This window comes from Paroedura picta, chromosome 1, assembly GCF_049243985.1.
Source record: "Paroedura picta isolate Pp20150507F chromosome 1, Ppicta_v3.0, whole genome shotgun sequence".
Taxonomy (NCBI): domain Eukaryota; kingdom Metazoa; phylum Chordata; class Lepidosauria; order Squamata; family Gekkonidae; genus Paroedura; species Paroedura picta.
The window spans coordinates 118,417,814-118,445,137 of record NC_135369.1 but is presented as its reverse complement, the minus strand read 5'-3'; the positions used below and the strand labels follow the sequence as shown (position 1 = coordinate 118,445,137).

General features: G+C 48.0%; 1 protein-coding gene across 1 annotated transcript in view; it reads left to right on the top strand.

Annotated features, from left to right (window-relative positions):
* The window catches only part of SLC35F1 (solute carrier family 35 member F1), a 321,899-nt gene that overhangs the window by 156,743 nt on the left and 137,832 nt on the right, over positions 1-27,324 (top strand). The window contains exon 2 of the mRNA XM_077301087.1: positions 5,129-5,304. Within this exon, the coding sequence (XP_077157202.1) occupies positions 5,129-5,304 (176 nt within the window). The remainder of the gene's footprint in view (positions 1-5,128; positions 5,305-27,324) is intronic.

Here is a 27,324-nt window from a genome sequence, read left to right as displayed (position 1 = left end):
ATCAGAATATAGGATGATCTTGATAGGCTCGAGAAGTGGGCTAAACTGAATAAAATGAAGTTCAATAGAGACAAATGTAAGTTCTACATTTAGGTAGGAAAAACCAAATGCACCAATATAAGATGGGGGAGACTTGTCTTGGCAGTACCATGTGAGAAAACGTTCTAGAAGTCTTAGTAGACCATACATTGAACATGAGTCAACAGTGTGACCTGGTGGCTAAAAAGGCAAATGGGATTTTGGGCTGTATCAAACGGAGTATCGTGTCCAGATCATGGGAGGTGATAGTACCACTGTACTCTGCTCTGGTTCGGCCTCACTTGGAGTACTGTATTCAGTATTGGGCACCCCAGTTGAAGAAGGATGTAGACACAGTGGAGCGTGTCCAGAGGAGGGCAACAAAGATAGTGAGGGGTTTGGAGACCAAGACATATGAAGAAAGGTTGGGGAAGCTTGGTCTGTTCAGCTTGGAGAGGAGACATCTGAGAGGGGATTTGATAAACATCATCAAGTATTTAAAAGGGTGCCATATAGAAGATGGAGCAGAGTTGTTCTCTCTTGCCCTGGAGAGATGGGCCAGAACCAATGGGATGAAATTAATGCAAGAGAAATTCCGTCTAAACATCAGAAAGAAGTTCCTGACAGTTAGAGCAGTTTCTCAGTGAAACAGGCTTCCTCGGGAGGTGGGAGGTTCTCCATCTTTGGAAATTTTTAAACAGAGGCTGAATAGCCATCTGATGGAGAGGCTGATTCTGTGAAAACTTAAGAGGGTTTCAAGTTACAGTGGGTGAGTGATAGATTTGTGAGTGTCCTGCATAGTGCAGGGGGTTGGACTAGATGACCCATGAGGTACCTTCTAACTCTATTATTCTATGATTCTATGACCCCCAGAGATCCACAGACCCCTGGTTGGGCATCCCTGATCTAGGAAATACAGCGAAGAGTAGCCATCAATAAAAGGGCTTTAGAATTGTATCTTCACAGTCATTATAATGCTGTAGAACATCGAGCTCGAGCATTGTAGGTATACTTTGTTAATACCTGAACTATTAATGAATTCTGAATATGAACAATGCTTAATAGTACTTTCATGTGCAGAAACTTGGTTTGTCTCTCAGTGCTCTGTGCACTGAATTCCTTTCTTCATGATGGCTTAAATAAACTGTAGCAAAAATCAATCCACATATTTTAAGGTCAACAGGAAAAAAGGAATTTATTTTGTTAGGATAAAGATTAGGATTGCCAGCTCTGTGGTGGCAATCCATGGAAACACATAATATGTCTGTGCTTCCGAGACTGATTTTGGAAAGAATTTCCTCGTTTTATAGGCATTTGTTTTGATCCAAGGAATGTCCCTGACCTCGGGTTAATCAAGCCAGAAGTTGGAAATGGCCTTTCAAGGAACTTTATTTAGCAGATACTTAACTTGCTTACCACTTATCATGACCTTCCTTGTGATTTACAGGGCAATCTTAAACAAAATGACACCCTTCTAAGCCTACTGACTTCAATGGACTTAGAAGAATAAAACTCTGTTTATGATGGCACCCATAGATAGAGAGCCTTTTAGCAAAATGAAATGTTGACCATGGTTATGGAGTTCTATAATCCTATCTTGCTGGATATCATAATTTCAGAAGAAATGGAAGGTATAGCTATGCCTTTTTGTTACTGTCTGAATTTAAATGAGCAAATGAATATGAAGGTAGTACTCATCAAAACTCTCCCTGGAAGAAAAAAAAATTCATTCACTCAATTGGATAACCTTCTCCATTCTTGATAGAAATGCTGCTCAAAAGGTCACTGAACAATAACAATATGAAACTTCTCCCCCGGTGACAAAATGATCTCATAACTATCATGGGTTTGTGCTGGATGACATTTATGTAATAGCTCTTGAAAATATCCTATGTGAAATTGTTACTCTTTTAAATAAAAATGTGTAACTTCCCATTAAAACCAATTTCCTGATTTTAAAAAGATTCAGGGATGTCTTTTGCAGACTCATTTGCATAAATGGAGAAAAGGATTATAATAGTAGGTAGAGAACATTAAGAAAGTCAGCATGGTTTCTGCTCAGAGAAGTATAATCTAACTGACAAAGATGTTTTACGGGTGTCATTACAAGCTTGTAGACAATTAAATTTACTTGAAGCTTTAAGGAGTTTGACCAAGGCACCCAAGAAAATGTAACAGAGGTTTTTTGGAGACTGGTTACAAGTTTGAAACTGTAAGTGGAGTGTAGAAAGAAATCACTAGCTTTCATCTTAGCTGTTGAACAGAAGTCCTCAAGATCTCCTTTTCGTAGTGAGGACTTAACAATGTGATCTTGAGTTGAGTTGGACAGTGAAGACAGTCAAATTTGTTGATTATTCAAGATGGTGAAATTCCAAAAAGGTAATGAAGAGCTCTAGGAACAGCTGTCCAAAATGACAACATAAAATTAACTTTAAGTCCAGAATTAAAACTTCAGGGAGAAATTTCCTATTTACCTATATATTGATGGGTTCTAAGCTGGTAAGACTGTGCAGAAAAACATCTTATACTGGAATCTTCCCGACAGTTTCAGCTCTGTGCACTGCCATACTGGGAAAGAAGGTTCAGCTCCAGAAATGCTTAGAAAAGGTGTTGAAAACAAAACAGGTATAACAGTGTCTAACTCTATTTTGTGCCACCTGGGTATTTCATAGAATCATAGAATAGTAGAGTTGGAAGGTACCTCATGGGTCATCTAGTCCAACCCCCTCCACTATGCAGGACACTCATAACCCTATTGCTCATCCACTCTAACCTGTCACCCCCTTGAACCTTCACAGAAACAGCCTCTCCGTCAGATGGCTATCCAGCCTCTGTTTAAAGATTTCCAGAGATGGAGAACCCACCACCTCCTGAGGAAGCCTGTTCCACTGAGAAACTGCTCTGTCAGGAATGTCTTCCAGATGCTTAGACGGAATTTCTTTTGAATTAATTTCATCCCATTGGTTCTTGTCCGTCCTTCCGTGGCAAGAGAGAACAAGTCTGTTCCATCCTCTAGTATTTGGATTGCTTACGAACAGAAATAACTAGTTTATGCGCAGAATAGCTTTAATTTAGGGAAAAATCATCCAAGCTTCAGTTGTATTAGGCATTGTAGAATAAATATGTATATACCTATAGAAATGTGTTGCCAATTTGTACATGGTTAGTTATCTCCATCAGAAGTACTGAGGCTGGTATGGTGCAATCAAGACAATCCACATTTTTAGAAAAGATTACATGAAATGTACAACTCACTTTAGGGTTGCAATATGGAGCACAATTACTCATTTGTTCCCTCTCATCCATCTCATTACTAATGCCAAATATTAGCTTAGAACATCAACAGCTTCCTCGGAATTAGGGGGGAAAGGAATGCAGAGCTGGGTATCAACTCTGTGTTAGTGAAACAATAGTATGCAGAGGGCAATTTTGGATCATTTCATAACATCCAACTAAAGCAAGAATATCCTTCAAGAGACAGAAGCTTTTCTCTGTATGGATTACTAATTGGGATGTCTCATTAATTAATCGGGAGCACTAATTTGGACAAATTAATGGGTTCTACATCAAATCAAGCCTGAACTCCCTAGGACCCATTATGCACGGGGGTTTTAGCGCACATTCGGGGTGGAATGGCGGCGACTAAAATCACGGATAACGCACGGAGCCGGCTGCAACCGGCTGCAGCTTCGGTGCATGCCGCTGAAAAAGCCGCGTCAGTGAAACGCGGAAGAAAGCGCAGCTTCCAGGTGAGCGGGGCGCAACCAGAAGCGGCGCCCGGATCGGCGCGTGCATAATCGGTTACTCTGGGTTTTGCCGCCGTCGCGCCCCGCCCCGTGCATAACCGGTATGCGTCGCGTCTTCCCCCTCCGCGTTTTCCACGTGACCCGAAATCGCCGTTTCGGCGGCCGTGCATAATGGGCCTAGGAGCTAAAATGACCAAACTGAGGTTATCATACTTTGGCCATATTATGAGAAGACAATAATCATTTGAAAAGTCAATAATGCTAGGAAAACTTGAAAGCAGCAGAAAAATAGGATGACCCAATATGAGATGGATTGATTCAATAAAAGAAGGCATGGACTTCAGTTTGCAAGACCTGAGCACGGGTGTTAACAATAGGAAGTTTTGGAGGACATTAATTCATAGGATCACCATAAGTCAGAAGTGACTTGACAGCACTTAACATGCACACACGCGACTGTATAAAGGATTGGGTTATCTTAGCACTAAAGTTTTACAAAGAAGTAAAGCCATGTCAGCATTCCTCGCTAGAGGTTCTTGAGTGATCCAATTTGACCTGACAGGCATTTCCCACCACAAACTGCCTTCAAATATACCTTCTCTCCACCCAGACCTCTCTTCTGCTTCCTGTGGAAATAGATTCAGTTGGGTAACTGTGTTGGTCTGAAGCAGCAAAATAAAGTTTGAGTCCAGACCAACAAAGTTTTATTCAAGGGATAAACTTTCAGCTGCTGAAGAAGTGTACTTATACCTTGAATAAAACTTTATTAATCTTAAATGGACTCAATCTTTGTTCTGTTCCTTTAGAAGCCTCCCCAAGATTCTGTTCTTCTCACCTTTTGCCCAAGCGAGTGGGGCTTACTTTCAACCCTACATTCCATGCCAGGAACTCTGGCCCTATAACTGAAGTCAGGGCCTGTCTCAGAAGTGACTTGCTCTAAATCACCTGTATTTGTGCAGTAGTTTAAATCAAGGTCTGCTGTAATGTCACATGGATGTTACATTTTCTGTGGTATAGTTGGATTATTGCCCAAGACTCTTGCAGGGAATGTCCCTATTCTTTACACTTTTGTGGAGAACTCTACCGTTTATCTTCTCCACTGAAAGAGAAACTTATGCATGAATTCCATGTATAGCTCAAAAAATTTCCAGTGGTTTCTTTTGGCTGCTTGATTGGAAAATGTGGTGTGCTGAAATGTTGAGGAGTGGACAACAGAGTTAATTTTGATCTCTGTTTCACTGATCACTGAAATATCTTTCCTTCCACATTTTAGTATTTGACAAAATGTGTATGTTTCTGGATTCTCTCCTGCCTAGCCAGGGATGCTGATTGTGTTTTATCTTTGTCTTCCTTTCTTCTTCTAGGGAGCTTCTGCTGTCTATAGCTCTTGGACAGGTTCTATCACTGCTTATTTGCGGTATTGGCTTGACCAGCAAGTATTTGTCAGAGGATTTTCATGCCAACACTCCAGTCTTTCAGAGCTTCCTCAACTACATTCTCCTATTTTTGGTTTATACCACAACATTAGCTGTTAGACAAGGTAAGTGGTATTTTGTAGATGTAGTGTTGGTAGAAATTGTACTTTTTGTGGCACTTCTCTTTTTCTATACAAGCATGAGATATTTTTAATTGGTGGGAAAGAACAATATGTGCTTTCAAGGGCAAGTAGAGGCTACTGTTTCTATATGATCTTATGCAGTTTCTACACTATCCCCCCTTCCATTTAAAGTGTTTTCCTGTCCAAAAATAGATAGGAAAGGAAGAAAGTAATTTGATTCATTTGTATTCATTTAAATAAACAAACTATCAATCTTAAAATTTTGAGATGAAATTGAGTAAGGGAATTCAAATATATGGGTTAAATAGCTATCAAGAAAGTGAGCTTATTACCCATATTTGAGTATATAGGCTTGAAATGTGATTTTAGTTGTCAACATTTGGATTCTTCCCTGTTTTACATCTGCCAGTGATTTGGAACCACTCCTGCTGCTTAAATTCTTCATTTGTAGCACAGTCCTGTGGAGCAAACTATATACCATGTTACAGATAGTAAGTTACTAATTCCCAATGGGATGCTTGTGATTAAAAGGGTGCTGCTGTGTTCCACTGCAGGAAAGCTACTTTCTGTGCATCTGTTAAAACTTTGTTAGACTGGCAAATGATGGTATCAGAGACTGAAAATGTAACCTTTTTGTAAGGGAGAGTTTGTTTCAGCAGAGTTTTTTTAAAAAATCCACTTTTCACTGTAGATCATGTGCAACATAGGAACTCTGGGCTACTTGTAGCTTCACCATCTTTGCTGCTGCCTCCTAAAACAATTCAAATTATTATCATGGCCAAACCAGATATGAGAGCATGTTCATATTTGCTATGGGGATGACAAAGTCATTTTAAAGTGATTTTAAAGTGCTGTGAGGGCCTGATTCTGATTGGGCACTGAGGCACTCTTGTCACCCCTCCCCCAGTGCATTTTCAAGTGCTGAAATAGCTGCCCCCCCCAATATCTGTTTTGGTGCTTGAAAGGGTGTGCGGGAGGGAAAGAAATGTGTTAGCCTGCCATGCTGCATGCCCGATCCTGGCTGAGTCATGCAAGTCAGATGGTAGCAGGTTGCCCCATGACTGCTTATTCATTCATTTATTTATTTACTACATTTATATACCACCCTTCCCTGAGGCTCAGGGTGGTTTACCTGAAGCATAGGGGAACAGGAACATTAGAACAATACAGCATAACTCAGTAATGATTTCAAGATGAATAACAATAGTAACAGCAGTAACAGAGAGAACACTTTAACAGTCCCATGATTGGTCAGTTCAGGGCATTTGATTCATGGGGAGGGAGGTTCAGTGGGCCCAGTAGATGTTGTTAGATTTGGTCAACGTCAACCAAATGTTTTGTGGAAGAGCTCGCTTTTGCAGGCCCTGTGGAATTGTTTCAGCTCCATCAGGGCCCTGATTTCTTCTGGGAGCTCATTTCACCAGGTGGGGGCTAGGAAAGAGAAAGCTCTGGCCCTGCTTGAGGTCAGACAAGCTTCCTTGGGTCCAGGGATCAACAGCCAGTTGCAGGCGTAGACCTTTTGAGGGGTGTAAGCAGGGAGGCGGTACCTCAGGTACACTGGGCTAAGACAATGTATGGCCTTAAAGGTAATTACCAGAACCTTAAGTCTGATCTGGAATTCAAGTAGTAACCAGTGAAGTTGTTGGAGAATGGGCCACATGTGGGAACTCCATGGTGTGGCTGCTGCATTCTGGACCAGCTGTAGGTTCCAGATCACAGTTAAGGGTAGGCCTGCATAGAGCCCTCTAAGGCCAAAACAGTCCTGGAAAGGGTCTTCACCTCTTTCTTTTGTAGACAGAAACCAGAACTTGAAGGCTAGCAATAACATTTTGCTTACTCAGAAATGGCAACTGAGGCCATTCACTTCGTAAAGCTATAGGACTCCATGTATTATTTTGGAGACTCCCCACCCCAACCCCCACCCCCATAACTTTTTTTAGATTTCAGATATTTCTGAAAACCTGTGTCTTTTTTTCAGGTTGGTAGAAAAATCTTTTCAGCCTGTTCATAGTTCCAGACTTTGTATTTAAATATCTACAAATCTGGCTATGCTGAAAATTAGAAATGAAATGTGCACAATACATACTATAAACAGTGCAATAAAACTAGATTACCAAGTTAGAGTACAATGAAATAAAAACAGTACAAAGAAGAAAACAGTATAAATTTTTCAGATACTAAACGTATAATCCTATTGCTTTTATTAAAAGAATCCCATTGAACAATGACATCTTACTCAATATTTCCCCTTTTACTACTACCCTGTTCTCCTTATAACTGGTCTCCATCAGCAACCCCAAATCCAATTCATAAGGAACTAATTAAAGCATTCCAATGTACATCATTTGATATATATATTCCTACTTCTGAACATTTCAGAAGGTTGACATGGTGTGTTGTATTATTAGTTTTTTAATATCCTGCTTCCTTATTTTATGGTATGTATTTTTAATGTCAAATATTCTTAAATACAGATGCTACATGTACAGAAACTAGCTCATTTCTAAATTAGATTTGAACAATTAAACTTTTGACACAAGCTGATATAGATGATGTTGCATGTTATGCACAGAAACAAAACCAATCTGTTCTATATGCTGTTTTTTGTTTTTCAAATTATCCACTCAGGAACTTAAATTTCAGCTTCAGAACGAAAATTTTTTGCCACCAGCATATCCAAAACATGTTACGTAATGTGGTTTTCAACTTTTCTCCCCAAATTTTGCTTGTAGCATTTTCCACACCTGTTTTTTCCTCCCAGAAATATGTCCAGACTATATTGTTTGTTGCCCATCCCTACAACTTTGTCAAGCATCCAAAATGGGAGTAGGGGTAAGTGTCCTCTTCCTGGATTCAAAACACCATGCTGAAATTGACACCAGTTTTTCTAGTCTGGAAGATCCACCCACGTTGCATAACTGATATGTACCTGAAACTCCCTCACTTCAGGGAAGAGCTGGGAAGAGTCAAAACCTGGTGTGCTTGTACTGATGAACTCATATGTAGTAAACTGAAGAAAATGGTGTGGGAGGCACAGAGCAAAAATAGAGACTGAGGCAGGAAAATGGAGGATCTGACAAATATGTGGGTTGGCAAGAAGGGAGGCATGACAGAAATGGAGCTGCAGAGAGAAAAGAGCCCTATGCATGCAGAAACCAAAGGCAGCAATATGGATACCACTGAGACAAGGAAAGAGAAGGTGAAAGGTGAAAGATAAAATGCAGGGAAGCTTGTGGGAAAGAAAGTGATGAGGGGAAAATCAGATTTGTACAGTGGGGAAATGAGAGAAGAAGGGATAATTGAGATGGTAGAGTCTTCATACCAGTGGTGATACACTGAGAAAGGAGTGAGGGCACGCAAGACTGTTGAGATCGTGATGAAAGAGAATGATGTGGAATAGGGCAAGAAATGCTTAGCAGAGCAAAAGCTTCATAGTGAGAAGAGAGAGTCCATGCTGTGAGGAACAAAAAATGGGGAGGTTAACATAGATTAGGATTAAGCACCAGTGTGTGTTAGGTGCCGTCAAGCTGCATCAATTATGGTGAAGCTGTGATTTAATGACCTCCCAAATGTCCTATCATTAACAGCCTTGCTCAGGTCTTGCAAACGGAGGCCATATGGCAACCTATAGCATTAGATCACAAGAATCTATACATTTTATTTTCAAGCATAGGTTTACTGAAATGGGGCTAAATCTGTCCATAGTTGATATGCTATAATGCAGGGGTAGTCAAACTGCGGCCCTCCAGATGTCCATGGACTACATTCGTTGGCAGGGACTCATGGGAATTGTAGTCGATAGACATCTGGAGGGACTACCCCTGCTGTAATGTATATAATTACACAAGGTAGAGGCCTGGAGGATCATTGTCCATGGGGATCATTGTCCATGGGGTTGCAATGGGTCGGACACAACTCCGCAACTAACAACAAGAACAACAACAACAATGTGTATAATTTTATACTCTTGAAAAGTTCAGTATTTTCAGAGTTACAAAGTTTAACTCAATATTAAAATGGATTGATAGCTTTTTATGAGTGTACTAGGGGCAAAGTATTCAGGAAACCCCCCTGGGCAGGCCAGCCAAGGGTAGAGCTAGGGGTGGGTGGAGGAAGGCACTGCTGAGCAGCCTTCCCCCCCCCCCACCCTCCAAAGGGCTGTGCAGGCCATGGTGGGGCTTTCCATGGCAGGGGGAAGGAGGCAGTGGAAGGCAGGCCTTTCTCCCTCCCCACTCCTCCCAAAAGCCCTGGCGATGGCTGCACAAGCTGCGGTGGGGCTTTTGGGGGTGGGGGGGAGGAGGTGGCAAGCAGTCCTTCCTCCATTCCTGCCACCACCAAAAGCTCTGCCAAGGGCCACACAGGCTGTGGTGGGGGTTTAGTGGGCAATGGGGAGAAGGCAGTGGCAGCCAGTCCTTCCTCTCTCCCTGTGAGCCCCAAAACCTCTGTCGATGGTGGCATAGGCTTTTGGGGCTGGGGAGGGGGAGCCGGCAGTGGCGGGCAGTTCTACCTCCATCACTGGCATTCCCAAAAGCCCTGCCTAGGGCTGGGCAGGGCATGGCGGGTCTTTCAGGGATAGGGGAAGGTGGCAGTGGTAAGCAGTCCTTCCTCCCTCCCTGCCACCCCCAAAACCACTGCCAATGGGCATGCAGGCTGTTGTGGGGCTTTCTGGGACAGGGTGAAGGTGCTTGTGGCAAGCAGGCCTTTCTCCCTCCCTGATACTCTCAAAATCCCAAGCGATGGGTCTGTAGGCCTCGGTGGGGCTTTCTAGGGCAACGGGAGGTGGTGGTGGCAGGCAGTCCCTCCCCTCTCCCTGCCACCCCCAAAAGCCCCACTGCAGGCTTGTAGGCCGTGGTGGGCCTTTACGGGGCAGGAGGGAGCACTGGCAGGGAACTCCCTTCTTCCTCTCCCCCCGGGCGGCCTCACCAACCTCCTTTCCCAGCGGCGGTCAGGGGCAGAATGGCAGCAAGTACACCAGAGTGCTCCTTACCAGTTTTGTCGGGGGTGGGTACAAGCGGGGCTAGCCCAATCAGGACAGCTGTGTGTGTCCTGATTGGCCCGTAACACTGGAAACAGAGGCCTGACTGGATCCACCTAGGAGGCCTCTGTGTAAATATTTAAACAGCTCAGTGTTAAAGCTGAGACTGTGTCTGTACAGCTACCACTTTTTTCTACAAAGTTTCTGTTTTGAGTTCTCCATTGGCATTTATTTCAGCTTCTGAGGTAGAAACATGGAAGACACATGTTCTGAGATAACCATAGGTTGCAGCAGTTTGCAACTGTCCATCTCTATTACTGGCTGTACTCACAATTCTACTTGTAGAAAACTGATATTTATACTAAACAGTGCATGCTAATTAAGGGCTGGATTTTATGTAATGAGAAAAGTGCTAGTATGCGTAAATGGTGATTTCCCCTACTACTACTACTACTACTACTACTACTACTACTACTACTACTACTACTACTACTGCAATCATCCTTGTCTGAGATGATTTATCATCTCTGAGTTTTTATCCTGGACAGGGCCCGCCCTAACTCCTCCCCAGGTGTCCTTACTCTTTTATTTAATACCGCAGGAGCAGTTAAAGATGAGAGTATCCATCAAGGTCAGTATTGTCTACTCAGATTGATAGTGAATCCAGACGCCAGGGGTATTCGGAGGACTCACAGTGCTCACAAAGCACCCGTATGGTCATTTTCCTGCATGATTCTTGCTTTTGTCATTAATGAATGTTCCAGAGTTCTTTTGGGAAAGCTTTAAAAAAAATCAGCAGTTAACAATTTCTGTGGCATTATACTAGGGCATATTCTGCATTCCCCAATAAAAACTGTTTTAAATTGCAATGGTTTAAATGTACACCGTTGCTTTTTAAAATGTTTGTGGTTCTGCATTCTGTGAGAAATCTTCAAATACGACATCCCAAGCAGTTCTGCATCACAGAAAATCTGAGTCATTGTATCTGCCTAGCCCCTCCCAATGGGTCTTCCAGCATCTCCATGGTTTCTCATTCATTTTAGTGCATCCCCCAATGTTGCCATCTTCGGCTCACACCCCTCCCTCGCCCCTGGCGACCATCCTGTGGTTCTCCCAGTGGCTGTCATTCCACTCTGTGCCCTGCCATTCCAGAGAAGTTTATCTGAGTGTAATGGATAATCCTTTCCATGCTTTCTTTGCAACTGTTTTCTTACTGTAAAACATTTCAATGGAGCCCATGCAAGTCACTTGGCATTCTTGCTGCCCTTTATTTCCAACGGGTCTTCCAGCATCTCCCATGGTTTCCAATGGGCATTCTTGTCATTCAAGACACAGTCACCTCGTGAGTAAGCCACCTTTCTAGATCAGTGAAAGCACAAACATCCCCTCCCAGCAGGCAGGAGGTCTCAGGAAATTTGAGGGTACCTTAGTGCCAAAGCACTGGGAGGGATACAGCAAACCAAGAACAACCCCCCCCCCCTCACCTTCCTAGGACAATGAGAGATGCTGAATGCTGTTGCAGATCCACTGTGTTTCCCATAGTTTTCAGTGGGCATTCTTGACCCAGCACAAGGGAGGGAGCAGGTTTTGTCCCTTTAAATTTTGAATTTGTCTGCTCTGCAGCTGTGCCCGGTGCCTTCCCTCCCCACCACCTTTTAAAATTGTGGCTGTGCTCTATGCCTTCTCTTAATTCCAGCTTGCCTCCCCCTTTGCATTTGCGTTTTGGAGGCTTGTGCCCCCCATGGTCACTGATCAGAGGTATAGCTTTGTAGTCAGGAGCATTCCACTGCCATAAATACCACAGGGTATTTCTACTGATTTACATACGGCTTGGTTGCCAGGGCAAATTGCATGTTCATGTGATCGCTGACAAAGGCAGAGCTCGCATTGGTAGACGAAGGTCTGAGAGCAGAAAAGGGGAGGAGAGCAAAAACACGCTGAGATCTCTGAATTACAAAAGGAGCGTTTTCAGCACTGTGACACCAGAAAAATCGGTGTTTACCCTCTTTCAGAAACAACGCTTAAAAGACGCTGTAAGCAAAAAGACACGGTTAACCATGCAGAACAAAATCAGTTTTGCAGAATAAATTCACTCTGCTGTGCAGAGATCAGAAAAACAACAATGTATTTAGTGAGTTTTCATCAGCTTATCCATCATGCAGAAGAGGCACTGCTCCTCTGAATTCTTACCTTTCACTGTAAGAAGTAATCCTTTTCACTGCAGAGGTATAAGGGGAAAGGCAGGGCACAGTCCTCTCCCCCACCCAATTTAACATCTTGGTCTGCCTTCTGTCCTAGCTGGTGCAGTTTTGGACTGGGATGCAGTATGCTGATAACACTCAGCTATTTCTCTTGATGGGTGGCCACAATATATCTGGAAGAGGTGACAGTTTAGATCAAGCAAAGTCAGCTGAAACTCAACCCCAACAAGACAGATGTCCTGTGATTTGGCAAAAGAGCACCATTTTGCAGGCCCTTTGGAACTTTGATAGTTCTGATAGGGCCCGGATCTCCACTGACACCTCATTCCACCAAATGGGAGCAAAGATTGAAAAGGCTGAATCCAAACACACTTCTTTGGGGCTAGGGATCACCAGTAGGTTGGAAATTGCAGATCACAATGTTCTTAGGGAAATATACTTAGACTAGGGGCAAAGCCCATTGTATCCAAGAATACAATGGGCGCTAGAGCTTGGCAGTGGGAAGAGGAAGGAGAGGAGCTGTCCAGTCTGTAATGGCATGGGGTTGAATGTGGGAGGTTGTGGTGGCGTGGTGGCAAATGAGGGCATGGGTGTGGATATATGGGTGTCAAGAACCTATGGTTCGGAATGTTCATTGAGTGTGGGACAGGACTGACCTTTGGGAATTGTGGCATAGTGGTTACAGATGAGCTTTCCAGAGCCATGTCTTCAGATATGTGAAGGGAAAATTAGACTGGAGACTCTTCTTAGGGGAAGATTACATGGCAACCAATTCCCCCGAGCTCTGTGTCATTTCCCTTCTTGTGTGAATTAGGACACAGACACCGAAATGCCCCTCTGCCCTAATACACATGGGGTAGTCATAGTACACAGTACACCCTGTTCCTTCTTTTCCATTTTTTCACTGTTGATAAAATGTTATGTGCCCACATGCTTCTTTCATGGTTGCTCCTAAGAATGGATTTTTGTACCAAATTGTTTACTACCCAAAGGAATCTCAAAGCGGTTCACAAACACCTTTTCCATTAGTCTCTCCACAATAGTCAACCTGTGAGTTATGTGGGGCTGTGAGAGGTCTGAGAGAACTGGGAATGGGCCGCAGTGACCCAGCAGGGCTCAGGTGTCTCAAAGCATTTTCCAAGCATCTTCCCTTCCTCCCCCTATTTACAGTTTCAGGCTGTACGTATTTATTTAGATCTTCCTGCACTTTCCAGACTCACAAGACTGATGCTGGTCTGATGTCGGGGACCCGCTTGCTAACTGAAAAAACAGGGTGCCCCTTTGAAGAAAACGTCACGCCAGGCCTGGTGAACGATACAACAGGAACAAGCTTTATTTCAGCAACGTGGAGTCCGCTGGTATGGAGTAAGAGCTTCCACCGAACTCCAGGTGGAAGCTCCCTTTTATACAAAACCCACCTCCTTAGGCTGTATTGCCCCACCCAGTACTTGCGGAGGGAACATGCTGATACAATCATGACTCATGCACATATGCGAGGTTTTCCGGGGTTCCTGATGGCCCATTTTCCTGGAACAAAGGGCCATCTCCGGGCCCTTGTCAAAAGGTGGAGGGGGACATTGAGGTTCTTTAGCGGCCATTGCCACCTCAACGATCGGGTGGGGCGCCCAGCTGCCGGCTTGCCTATGATCACCATGCCCTACCTCCGTGATCGCGGGCGCCTCTGATGGCGGGGTTCGGTCCGGTTCCCAAGCCACCAAGGACCGAACCACGACATTCTGCCCCCCCAAAGGTCCATTCTCCAACCCCCCGGGACGGCCAGGATACCGCTTGTGGAAACGTTCAGTGAGTCGGGGCGCAAGGACGTCCGCTGCCCAGACCCATTCCCGGTCCCCCAAAGCGAAGTCCTTCCATTCCACGAGGTACTGCAACTTCCCCCTGTGGAGTCTAGAGTCCAGGATATCCGCCACCTCGTGGTGCTCCCCCCCCGGCAGGACCTCGGGCGCTGGCGGGGAAAACACGGGGTGCCAAACGTCACCGTCCGGAGTTTTTTTTAGAAGGCTCACGTGAAAGACGGGATGGATGTGCCGGAGGTTCTTGGGGAGCTTGAGCTTGACCGAAACTTCGTTGATCGGGGCCAAGACCTCGAAAGGCCCCAAAAACCGAGGGCCTAGCTTCTTGCTGGGCAAATTCAACCGTAGGTTCCGGGTGGAAAGGTAAACTCGATCCCCCGGTCGGATCTCCTCAGCTGGTCGTCTCTTCCGGTCGGCGTCCTCTTTCTGCGCTGCCTTGACTTTGTGGAGCTGCTCCTGCAGCGACTTCCAGCAGCTCCCGGCACGCTTCCCCCACTCGCGAAGGTCGGCCGATTCCCGGGCGGGGACCTCTCCAAGCTCCGGGAAGTGTCTCAGGTCTGTCCCGTAGACGACGGCAAAAGGCGACATCTCCGTGCTGCTGTGGTCTGCGTTGTTGTACGCGAACTCGGCCAGGGGGAGCAGGGGCACCCAGGTGTCTTGATGATAGGAACCGAAACACCGCAAGTACTGCTCCAGTACTTGATTAACCCGCTCGGTCTGCCCGTCCGTCTGGGGGTGGTAAGCGGAGCTCAGCCCTTGCTCGATGTCTAACAGGCGCAGGAAAGCTTGCCAAAACCGGGACACGAATTGTGAGCCCCGATCGGAAATCACCTTGTCCGGCAGCCCGTGCAGTCGGAACACGTGATCCAGGAACATCCGAGCCAACTGTGAAGCACTGGGGACACTGGCGCAAGGAATGAAATGGGCCTGTTTGGAAAATAGATCTACCACCACCCAGATCACCGTTTTCCCCTTGCTGGGAGGCAAGTCTGTTATAAAGTCCATGGAGATCACTGACCACGGCCGGGTCGGGACCTCGAGCGGGTGCAGCAGACCTTTCGGCTTGCCAACCCCCGGCTTGCAGGTCAGGCAGACAGGACAACCACTGACGTAAGCTTTTGTGTCCCGCCGCAGACTGGGCCACCAAAACCGCCGCCGGGCCAACTTCCAGGATTTTACGAAACCGAAGTGCCCGGCGGTCTTAGCATCGTGGCAGAGGCTGAGGGCTTCCCGTCGTAGCCCTTCCGGGACGTAGACAGCCTCCCCCCTCCGCCAGAGACCGGAGTCCAAAATCAAAGAGTCCCGGAGCTCAGCCAGCTCCTCGTCTGTCCCGTAGGCTGCCACTAGGCGGTCTCGGAGCGGGGCGGTCGCCGGGTCGGGCTCCCATTCCTCCCTGGCCCGACGCCTAGTGACGACCCCCCGTCCCAGCTGCTCCTCACCAAACACGGACCTGGTGCAGGGAGCGTACCCCTCCCCATAATGCGGCAGACGGGAGAGGGCGTCCGCGAGGAAATTCTCTTTGCCGGGGATGTGACCAAGCTTGAAATTGTACCGCGAAAAGAACTCCGCCCACCTCATCTGCTTGGCGTTCAGGGATCGCGGTTGCCGGAGCGCCTCCAGATTCTTGTGATCTGTCCAGACCTCGAACGGCTCCTCTGTTTCCTCCAGCCAATGCCGCCATTCGGTGAGGGCGAACTTAATCGCAAACGCCTCCTTCTCCCAGGTAGACCAGTTCCGCTCCGTTTCGGCGAATTTTCGTGAGAGGTAGGCCGCCGGCCTCAGCTGTCCCGCCTTGTCTCGCTGCAGGAGAACCGCCCCGGCTGCTGCGTCGCTGGCGTCGACTTGTACCACCATCGGCTGGGTTGGGTCGACGTGCAGTAGCGTGGGCTCAGACGCGAAAGCTTGGTTGAGGGCCAGGAACGCTGCCTCCGATTTCTCATTCCAGCCGAGCGCTGCACTGGGCCGCGTGGCGCGAGGACCTCTCCCCTTGGTACCTAGCAAGTCCGTGAGGGGAGCCACTACGGAGGAGTATCTGGGGATGAAGCCTCTAAAAAAGTTAGCAAACCCCAGGAAGCTTTGTAGCTGTTTCCGGGTGCGGGGCCTTTCCCAGGCCAGCACCGCCTGCACCTTCTCGGGGTCCATAGCTATGCCCTGGGCTGAGATGCGGTAGCCCAAATAGTCCAGGGAGGGACGGTGGAATTCGCACTTAGCCAGCTTCACGTATAGGTGGTTTGCCAGCAGGCGCTTTAACACCTCCCTCACCAGGGTCACGTGCTCTTGGGGATCTTGGCTGTAGATCAGGACGTCATCCAAATAAACAACCACCCCCTGAAACAGAAGGTCCTGCAACACCTCATTAATTAGACTCATGAAAACCCCAGGTGCCCCGCTTAAACCGAACGGCATCACTTTAAATTCGAATTGTCCCAATTGACAGTTAAACGCTGTTTTCCACTCATCCCCCTCCCGGATGCGTACCCGGTAGTACGCCTCCCTTAGGTCCAGCTTAGTGAACAGAGTCCCTTTGCCCAGCCGGGCCAGCAAATCCGGGATCAGCGGGAGGGGGTAAGCGTTCCCCGCTGCGATGGCGTTGAGGCCCCGGTAGTCCTGGCACAGCCGTCGGGACCCATCCTTTTTCCGGACGAACAAGACTGGAGCTCCCATGGGACTGGAAGCGGGCCGGATGAAACCTCGGGCCAGATTTTTACCCAAAAACTCCCGGAGGTCCTTGAGCTCACCCTCACTCATCTTGTAGATGCGCCCTTTGGGTAGTACCGCCCCCTCTGGGATGTTGATAGCGCAGTCCGTGCGGCGGTGTGGGGGTAGCTCGTCCACTTCCCGCTCGCTGAAAACGGCTGCGAGGTCTCGGTACTCTGGCGGGACCTCGGGCTCTGGTATCTCCTGCTGCGCCGCCGCCGCTCCCCTGGGACGCGCCGCCGTCCTCTTGTGGCTGGAATTCTCGTGGGGGACCCGATGCCGTGCACCCACCGTCAAGTCGAACTTCAGGGTCCCCGCCCGCCAGTCCACCACGGGGTTGTGTTCCTTCAGCCAATCCAGGCCCAACACCGCCCGATATCCCGCTACGGGGACCTGGATCAGCCACCGCAGCTCTTGGTGGTCCCCTATGTGGATGGCGATAGGACCCACCTCCTCCCCGAAAGGTCCCCCCTGAATCGGGCTGCCGTCCATCTGGACGAAAACCAGGGGAACCTTCCGAATGCGCTTCGGTAGCCCCAAAGCCCGGGCTATCTGGGGGTGGACCATGCTGTGGTCGCATCCAGAGTCCAAGAGAGCCTCCCCCACCCAACTTAGTCCGTTCTCCGGGTTCCGGAGCTCTAAAATTACCACGTTCGGAGGTCGCGCCTCATGCTGTAGGGGTTTTCCCTCGCACCGCGGGACCTGCTGCCCGGCGCCGTCTACAGCAGGTCCTGGCCGTTTCCCGTCGCCTGGGCGCTTCCCGGTTCGTTGCGGAGGTCCTCCGCCCGGCGTGCCTGCTGGGGGCGTGTCGCACCTCCCCCCTGGGAGAGCCCGCGGTCCTCCCCCCCTTGCCGTTGGCACGCTGCTGCGAAATGTCCTGACCCCCCGCATTTCAGGCACAGACCTTCCCGGCGTCTCCTTTCCCGCTCGGGGTTCGGGGGTCGTTTGGGGCGAGAGTTGTCGGGGCCCGGTCTCGGCGCCTCGGCTGACCCGCCTTTGGCCTCCCGGGGGGGTGCGGCGGCCCAACCCAGGCTGGCTTCCAGCTTGGCGACCACAAAACACCACCCCTCCAGTGTAGACAGATCTTCTTCCGTCCCCTTGATCACGGCCCATTCCCTGAGCTTCGGGTTAAGGCCCTCCCGGAAGTACTCGATTTGGGTCTCCTCGTTCCAGGAGAACACCTTGCCTGCTTCCCTCCGGAAAATGTCTATATAGTCCATAACCCCCCTAGTACCCTGTCGAAGTCCCTTGATCCGACTCTTTGCCTTGTCCTCAGCCTGGGGGTCCTGGAATCGTCGGCGGAGCGCGACCACGAAGTCCTGCAGGTCCCGAGTTGCCGGGTCGCCGCGCTCGGCCAACCCTAGGTACCACTGACCCGCCTTGCCCTGGAGACACGAGGCCACCCCCCAGACCAAGTCCTCGGAGTCCTCATACCGGTCTCCATACCTCCGGGCATGCGTCAGCGCGTGGAGGAGGAACTGCGGGAGGTCGTCCGGCGTCCCGTCGAAACGCGCCTTAAGCTCTGGGGGGGAACGTTTTGGAGAGTAGTCCGACCCCCTCCGGATCCGGGATTCTCGGCGTCCGCCGTCTCGTCCTGCTCCGCTCCACCGGCTACCAACTTGCCCAACGACGCCGTGCCGCTCCCTGCCTTGCACGTCGCTCCTGCGTTGGTCCGGCTCTCGCCGCCCCGTCGGCTCACCCGCTCCCCCGAGATCCTCTGCTGTCTCGCCTCTCCGCTGGCCGTCTCGCCTACTCGGGACTGAAAACTGCTCCGGGTCGGGGTCCGGGGCCCGCTCACCAGTGCCGGGCTCGTCCTCGTCGCTGGAGACGTCCTCACTCGACGCGATCCCCTCCGCCGTTGTATTACCAGTCCCTCCGGGCCCGGCCCGAGCTTGCTCACGGGCTTCAGCTGCCTGCAAGCGCCTGGCCAAGTCCGCCATGGCCCGCCGCAGGTCCTCTAGGGATTCCTCAGGTCCTACCGGGCGAAGCGCCTGCCTCAGCTGGGTGTCCCAGGTTGGGGCCAACCCCCCAGACCTCGGCGCGCTCCCCGCCGTGCTTGGGAACCCCATGGCCCGGCGCCTTCCCTTGGCCGCCGCTGCCGAGGGTCTCGGGGTCCCGGACAGCTGCTCCTGGCCCCCCGATTTTCGGAGGAAATCTCCCGGGGACATTAAACTCATGTTCCCGGGGTTCGTGGGGGTCGAGACCGCCCCGTTGCTTGAAAACGCCATCTCTGGATCCGTCCCGATAAGCGCTCGGATGCGATGCCGACCCTGGAGTTCGGTGGGAAGCTCTTACGATGTCGGGGACCCGCTTGCTAACTGAAAAAACAGGGTGCCCCTTTGAAGAAAACGTCACGCCAGGCCTGGTGAACGATACAACAGGAACAAGCTTTATTTCAGCAACGTGGAGTCCGCTGGTATGGAGTAAGAGCTTCCACCGAACTCCAGGTGGAAGCTCCCTTTTATACAAAACCCACCTCCTTAGGCTGTATTGCCCCACCCAGTACTTGCGGAGGGAACATGCTGATACAATCATGACTCATGCACATATGCGAGGTTTTCCGGGGTTCCTGATGGCCCATTTTCCTGGAACAAAGGGCCATCTCCGGGCCCTTGTCAAAAGGTGGAGGGGGACATTGAGGTTCTTTAGCGGCCATTGCCACCTCAACGATCGGGTGGGGCGCCCAGCTGCCGGCTTGCCTATGATCACCATGCCCTACCTCCGTGATCGCGGGCGCCTCTGATGGCGGGGTTCGGTCCGGTTCCCAAGCCACCAAGGACCGAACCACGACATCTGCCTATCTGCGCCCCAGAATACAAACAGTTGCTGGTAAGGGCTGGCCATAACCCATAGGCCAGGAGGGACACTCCTGCACCACTCCCTACCAACTGCAGGCAAAAATGGCTCCTTTGAAGGTTGGACTCTGAGGCATTGTACGATTTTGAAGTCCCACCTCCAAACCTCCAGGAATATTTCCATCCCAGGGGTAGCTAACCTACAGGTGTGGCCTGGAGATCTCCTGGAATTACAGCTCACCTGCAGAGTATAAAGATCAGCTCCCCAGGCAGAAAGGGCTACTTTGGAGAGGGTTGTGGTAGAGAAGAAACATTTAAGGCCTCCCACGCAGGTTGTTGTTGTTGAATTGAAAGACTTGAGGCCTACTGCACAGGGTTGTTGTGCAGATGAAACAGGAGACAAAAGAGCCAGCTTCCTCTGCAGAATAACGCTGTGCAGTGGCCTCAAATCTGCAGAGAGTTGCAAAGAAGAAAGACACATGTCTTGGCTGTGTCTAACCCCCGGCCAGAGCAGTATTTTAAGTGAGAAGGGGCTTTTCTGTGGCTTCCTTGTCAGGCAACTGTTTGGCAGAAGGGGAAAGTCCCCCCCTCAAAAGGAATGCCCTCAGGCTCCCCTGCATTGCTCTTGGAAAGGCCTCCTTTCCTCAGTTAGGGCCTGTCAGAGGCTCCTTTGCAGCAGGCCTGAAGGGAGGGGGTGGGAGGGGGAGCACTCTGCAGCCTCCTGCCAGCTCTGTCAGGGTTCTGAGGCAATTCACAGTTGGACATGACAGTTAGGACAGCCTAGTGTGAAAAGGGCTGGCGCAGCCTGTCCAAGCCTCTGTTCTCACCCCCTCGGCAGCCCTACTGACTTCCTCTCCCTGCAGTGGTCGGGAGCAGACTGGCAGCATTTCTCCAGATTGCCCCTGGCTGGATGGAATTTTGGTCTGTCCTGGTGAGGGGCCAATCGGAAGGCGCTTCGTGCCTTCCGACTGGCCCCTCCACTTGTCAGTCCAGGGCCATGGGACCAATTGTTGCCCTTCCTCATCACTGACTGAGCCCAACCCCCACACCCCTTACTGTTTTATTAAGATGGAAAAGAAAAGATACTTATTAATTCCCTATATTCATTTCCCTGTAGTCATGTAAATGGTAGGCATTATAGTGTCTGAAAATAAAATCTGCATTCTTCCCTGCTAGATATTTGGAACAGCACAATAACATAAAATGAAATATACTGTGTTTATAAAGGTTCAGAAAACCCTATCAGATCCAATGAGGTTTTGCAGAAATCCATAGAAACCCTGGGTTCAGGAATACCAATCAGGATACTCTTGTTCAGCAGGAAGTTGAGCTGTCTGTTCTGGTAGAATGACTTCCTGTCAAACCCATATCTGCTCCTCCCCTTCCAAGCAAGACGAAACCAGACCACAGACCACAAAAATTGCCATCAGATTAGAAAGGCTTCTAACCACTGCTGAATGTTGAGCATAATTCTCTTCAGATATGAAACATTTTAATAAATGGGCACTGTATAGGCCAAATCATGAATAGTGAATCTCCAAGAATATATTTATTTATTTTGGCAGTGTTATCTTTCTTGATTTCCTCCGGGGCCCAAAATACTGTTTAAGCAAAAGAAAAAATACACTAAGCCACATCTTTGGATGGGCATTGATACACTGGACTGACATTTGATCTGTAGCAAAAGCCTTAAGCCTTTGGCCACCCCAGGCTAAATAATTTGATACCCTCTATGCCTGATCTACAACACACCAAGGTGATGTAAGTACAGAGTGGGATAATTCCATATTGTCATGTTAAATTAAGAAGAACTAGCATACCTATGTGATTAAAAGGCTTAGAAAGAGTAGCATGATACCTATTTAAACCGCCTGAATACAGATCTTCAGTAAGGTGACCAGGTTTTAACACTGGTAAAGCGGGACACCATTGACCGGGGGGGGGGGGTCTTGATTAAAAATTTGGTCTATATGGAGCAACAAAAAGTTACATAGAATGCATAGAACACAAAAAATAGTATTGTAATATATATTTTTTTATTTCAACATAAGTACAATTTGCCAGGTACCCCCAGTGGGACAATCTGGTCACCTTAATCTTCAGGTATACAAGGAGTTAATGGGGTCCTAGAAAGCAGATGTAACTGAACCTATAATCACCATATTTGGTGCACTGAAAGATGAGTATTATCAGATTCAGCAGTTCTGTTTGTGATTGTATTGATCTGTCTAAAAAGTTTTTGAATAGTCCAATGAAATATCTGCCAAATTCTTTGTGTAGTCATGGATTCTCAGTGAAGAGATCTGTGTCCTTCTCTATGGATAGCAGTCCCACGGGGGAAGAATATCCCTGTTCCACAACAATGTGTTTGTTGATAAGAAGACAGGATTTTGTATGGTCGTCCCTTATTTCTAGTTTATATTCTTCATCTTTCCCCCCCTTCCTTAGTGACATCTAAATCTTTGCTTCTTCAAAAATACTTGGCATCTAAATATAGCATATGTTCTCTGGTTCTCTTCAGGTGACCTTATATTAAGGCCACCTCAGTTTATCCAAACTTCTAATTATATAAAACATGTTGCTTGAATCGACAGTCATTTTGATGAATGCAGCTGTACTATGAATAGCACATGTTGTTGTAACAAAAAAAGGAAATTGGAGTGCTTTATCAGAACACTACCTTGCCCTCCCTCTAATGTATGTCCTTAGTTCAACATTTGGCTTTTTACACATTATTTATATTTGCTGTCAAGTTTCAGATGTTTTGCCCCTGTGCTGTCTGTAGGCAATTAACACCTCCTTCCTTACTGTGGGTAATTTCCTATAAGTAAATTCATTTTAATTCCCATTCAGCTCCTTTTGCATGGCTCTAATACACTGAGAGGATTAATCATTTAGATTTTGGGGGTATAGAAATGAAATAATAAATAATAAAAATTAGAAATTGTTTTGCATCCAATATCAACGTGAATAAGTAGCAGAGACAGTTTGATTCCTTACGTATTAAGTACACTTCTTTGCACCGTAGGAGTCCAAATTCATATATGCTGACCAGGGAACCTGGTCGCCAACTGTTTTTTTTCCATGGGCTACAGTTTGATTTCAAAATGTGCTGAAAGGCCAGCAATATAGCTTGTACAAATGAAGACACAGGCAAAGGACTGCTTTAACCTCTTCCTCCATAGTGAAAAAGCAGAAGATGCTCTGTCAAAATTATGTCCTTAGGCTCCTCAGCTTCTAACTTTCCTGTCCACGTTCAAATACAAGCAAACAAGGTAGAATAGTCTGTGTGAATAAAAAGTACTCTGGCATAGATTCTGTTGCTGATCCTGTTTCATTCTCACTGTGTGTGGGGGAGCTTCTCTGACAGTTGTTATTGCTGTTCACAGTATGGAGGAGTGGGCCATCACTCATGTCTCTGCTTGAATAGGAACACCACCCATATCATTCATACACACATGCAAGTTTATTGGCATGTTCTGAAAGAGCAGATACAATGAATAGAACCATTATATGCAACTAGATTAAAAGCCCATTTTATCGTGCAATAAAATGGGTGCTAGAAGGGCCCCCCCGCGAAGCAAAAAGGCTTCGTCGTGGGGGGGGGGTGGAAGTAAGAAAGGCGTCCTACCGTTTGTGTTGGCCTGCGTCTCCGGAGCGTTGGGTAGGTGCGGCAACGGTCGATGGCGGCCGTCTGAGAGGCGGGCGGCCACGTGCAGCAGCGTGGCGGTTGCGACCTAGGCGCGTTGCTTGGGGCGGCGGCCGAGACACGGCGCTGGCATCCTCTCCTGTTGGTGAGTGTGTCTTCGGCCTCGTATGGGGAGGCAGGCGTTCGTCAGGGCAGCGGCTGCGTGGCGGTGGCATCGAAGGCCGGGCACAGCGGGAAAAGCGGCCAGTGTCCGGGTGGGAAGGGTCGGTGGGCGGCGGCGGGGGAAGCAGCCAGCGGCAAGTGTCCGGGTGGGAAGGGTTGGGCGGTGGCGGCTCCGGGCTGACGGTCGTGAGGGGGGAAGGTGGAGGGTAGTGGCTGGCTCGCGAGGTTGGCGGGCGGCAGCATTCGGGGAGTGGGTGGTGGGGTCGCAGTGAGTTGGCCAGTCATCAGAGGGCAATCGCTGGGCAGTGGGAGCATCGTTGCCACTGCGCCCAGCGGCATGGGGGCAGGGTCCTCCCCGGCGGCCATCTGGCAAGGATGGCGGCTCAGGAGGACTGAAGAGTTGGCGGTGCGGCCTCCGGGAGACGGGCCAAGTAGCCAAGCGCCTCCCAATTGGCCACTTGGCCCTGGATTGCTTCGTGGCTCCTGATTCGCTCCTCAGAGTTTTTATCCCGTACAGGGCCCACCCTAACTCCTCCCCAACAGCCCTTACTCCTTTATTTAAAGATTGGTGGAGGTCAAGAATGGATAAATATTAACTCTGCAAATTGATCTCTCGCAACCTTATGGCAGATTGCAAAAAATATTGCTACCTTCTCAATTGAGGCAGAATTCTGACTGTTTGTTAAAAACAATCTATCATCTATCTATTATATTTTTATCCTTCCACTCCCACGAAGGCTCATGGCGGCTAACAATAATTATTGGAATATTATTGGAATAGCTAGTATTTCTGGTAATGGAACAGCCCATATAAGAGATTGTACCATTTTTTCCCTCTCAAATTGGGTACTGCCCAGTTCCTGAGGCTTAGAAACTGAGTGTTGGGAGCATTTTACCCAAGTTTGTCTGAGCTGTTCTTTGTATCAAGCTTGAATGAAAAGCACAAGAACTCATTCTATTTTTGTGCAAGTGGCTTATCTGTTCTATGTACATTTTTCCCAGTCAAACATCCAAATGGTGACTATGAAAACTGAAAGTCACACAAAAATATGGATTTCAAGAAGCTTCCCACTAAAACTTGCTTGGGGCTATTAAAATGTGTCTGAGCCAAATTACTACATTATAAATTATCTGCCTTTGGGCTGAGAGGGTGACCTGCCTGGGATTCAGTTACAGAAATGTTATCCAACATTAATAGAAATCCTAGTATAAGTTTGCACCAGATTCAATCCCTTGGGAAAATCCTGATATCATTCAATATGGGGTATACTGTAAAGTTTTACTGAAACATGACTCCCTGAAAAAAGTATTTGTGTTTCCTCACTTGTGACACTTCTTCGTACTAAGTGTATCATCTTATATCTAACTAGGGGCAAAGCCCGTTGTATCCAAGAATGGGTCCTAAGGCTTGGCAGTAGGAAGAGGAAGGGTAGGAGTTGTCCAGTCTATAAGGGCATGGGGTTGAATGTGTGTGTTGTGTGGGAGGTTGTGATGGTGTGGTGGCAAATGAGGGCATCGGTGTGGAGAGATGGGTGTCAAGAACCTGTGGTTTGGAATGTTCATTGAGTATGGGAGGGGACTGACCTTTGGGAATTGTGGCATAGTGGTTACAGATGAGCTTTCCAGAGCCATGTCTTAAGATATGTGAAAGGAAAATCAGACTGGAAACTCTTCTTAGGGGGAGATTACATAGCAACCAATTCCTCCAAGTTCTGCATCATTTCCCTTCTTGTGTGAATTAGGCCATAGACACCAAAATGTCCCCCTGCCCTAATACACATGGGATAGTCACAGTACACAGATGTAATGTCACCATTATTTCACTGTTGATAAAATGTTATGTGCTCACATGCTTCTTTCATGGTTGCTCCTTAGAAGAAGAACTAGATTTTTGTACCCAGTTGTTTACTACCCAAAGGAGTCTCAAAACAGTTTACAAACACCTTTTCCCTTCGTCTCCCCACAATAGACAACCTGTGAGTGGTGTGGGGTTGTGAGAGGTCTGAGAGAACTGGGAATGGGCCTCAGTGACCCAGCAGTCCTCAGGTGTCTCAAAGCATTTTCCAATCATATTCCCTTCCTCTCCCCATAGCAGACTCCCCATGAGGGAGGTGGAGTAGAGAGCCTCACATGGAAGCTGGCTACTCTAAGAGGAAGTCTCTCTGTGCACAGTGACCTTAGTAAGGTTTTTTATACTGTTTTTTTTATTTGCCAGTTTAAAGTTGAAAAAGTCACTTTAGTTCCCATGTCTCTCCAGCCATTTACTTGTTCACTAGTTACAGTTTCAGGCTGTACATTTTTATTTAGATCTTCCTGCACTTTCCAGACTCACAGGACTGATGCTGGTCTGTCTGTCTGTACCCCAGAATACAAACAGTTGCTGGTAAGGGCTGGCCATACCTCATTGCCCAGGAGGGACACACCTGTACCACTCCCTCCCAACTACAGTCTGCAAGCCTCTACCATCGTCTCTAGATTGCTGCTCATCTCTAGATTAAAATGATCAGCTCTGCAGACAAAAATGGCTATTTTGTAGGCCAGACTCTGAGGTCTATCTGTCTGTCTGTCTGTCTTTCTCTCTGCACCCCAAAATACAAACAGTAGCTGGTAAGAGCTGGCCATAGCCCATAGACCAGGAGGGACATACCTGCACCACTCCCTCCAAGCTGCAGGGGAAAATGGCTCCTTTGAAGGCTGGACTCTGAGCCATTGTACGGTTTTGAAGTCCCACCTCCAAATCTCCAGGAATATTTCCAACCCAGGGGTAGCCAACCTCCAGGTGGGGCCTGGAGAGCTCCTGGAATTACAGCTCGTCTTCAGAGTATAAAGATCAGCTCCCCAGGAAGAAAGGGCTACTTTGGACAGGGTTGTGTTAGATAAGAAACATCTAAGGCCTCCCATACAGGTTGTTGTTGAATTGAAAGACTTGAAGTCTACTGCACTGGGTTGTTGTGCAGATGAAAGAGGAGACAAAAGAACCTCTGCAACAGCATCCAGTTTTGTTTGCAGAAGAACCCTGTACAGTAGGTATCATAGGAAGAGAGTTGCAAAGAACAAATACACATGGCTTGGATGTTTCCCAGCAGGCCTGAAGGGAGGGGGAGGGAGCACACTCACTAGCCTTCTGCCAGGGTTCTGAGCCAGTTTACAGTTGGACATGACAGTAAGGACAGCCTTGGGATGAAAAGGGCTGGCACAGCCTGTCCAAGCCTCCGTTCTCATCCCCTTTGGCAGTCCTATTGATCTCCTCTCCCTACGGTGGTCTTGTCTGTCCTGGTGAGGGCTCAGTTGGATTGGGCCCTCACTCAGACTGGCCACGCCCACCCTCCACCCACTTAGGTTTTAGCCTTTTATGTTTATACAGTGACAGCTGTATAAAGATTGTGTGTGTGTGTATTTGGGGGGGGGGTCAATTTGGGGATATCTAAATTTATGGATTGGGCCCATTGACACAGAAGAAAGATTTTCTGCAAACTTGGGGAAATCTCATAGTTTTGCCAAAGAATCTGAAAATGGAAAAAACTGATGAGATCCTCTCAAACAGACAAGCATTTTCTGTGCATATGCAGACAATGCTTTTGTGTGAGAGATAGGCACTGTAGGCACATTGCCTGGTAACTTGGCTTCCAGCCAACATAAATGACTTAATTAGATCTGATGGTTTGTTGTTGTTCAGCAGCAACCCCCACACAAAGGCTAGGGTAGTTGCAGT